At 46.2% G+C, this 758-nt stretch overlaps 1 protein-coding gene across 1 annotated transcript in view; it reads right to left on the bottom strand.

Moving 5' to 3' along the window:
* Window positions 1-758, bottom strand: part of LOC107589979 (sickle tail protein) — a 110,209-nt gene that overhangs the window by 11,447 nt on the left and 98,004 nt on the right. The window contains 2 exon segments of the mRNA XM_016278571.1: window positions 19-167; window positions 348-484. Of these exon segments, the coding sequence (XP_016134057.1) occupies window positions 19-167; window positions 348-484 (286 nt within the window).

The raw sequence follows: 758 nt of genomic DNA, 5'->3' as shown, positions 1-758 counted from the left end.
TTTGTCTCTCTGTCTGTACCTGCGAAGGTTGCTGAGTGTGTCCGTGAGGGTTCGGACTCTCTTCAGCATGCTGTCAAGCTTGTGCGGCTCTTCTTTGAGGAACTTAACAGCCTCCACCTCCACCCTGAGCACCGCCCGCATACGGGATTGAAGAGCTGGAAACTCCCCTGCAGGGAAAACATGATGTTTTGCTACTAAACTAAGTGTCATCATCAGCTGGGAAAGCGTCTGACATTTAACCTGTTTACGCATGTCGGTCGTCATGAAACATGACTGAGAGTTAAGTAGGAGGATTTTCCTTCCTAGTTTGTCTGAGATATTTCAGTGAGTAATTTATGTTGTTGTACCTTTCAGTCCAGCCAGGTTCTCGCCCACCTTCCTCAGACTGACTGCTCCCTCCTCTACCTCCTTCAGCGTCACGGCTCTCTGAGACACAGCAGGGCTGGAGTCAGTCCTCAGTGTCTCCACATACTGCTCCAGATCCCTACACACATGTGACACTTATGACACAAATAGCAATGCAAATATCTTATATTATTACTGATGAGCCAATCCATCCACATAAACTTGTGTTTTTGTCATCCAGTTATCTGATCAATATTGAAATGACACTGTTGTGGCACCAGAGGGCAGTGTAGATTTCACATTATGCTCTTGACATTTTTGCCACCAAGTCTCTTATATGGTGTTCTTGGGGGGTCGTGTGCTTGCCTGTGGGCTTACAATGACTTACAAAGATACATAACAGCTAGTGTATG

The sequence above is a fragment of the Sinocyclocheilus grahami genome, unplaced genomic scaffold, assembly GCF_001515645.1.
Source record: "Sinocyclocheilus grahami isolate Dianchi unplaced genomic scaffold, SAMN03320097.WGS_v1.1 scaffold122.1, whole genome shotgun sequence".
NCBI lineage: Eukaryota > Metazoa > Chordata > Actinopteri > Cypriniformes > Cyprinidae > Sinocyclocheilus > Sinocyclocheilus grahami.
The sequence above is the reverse complement of the archived record's forward strand: the minus strand, read 5'-3'. Positions and strand labels throughout refer to the sequence as shown.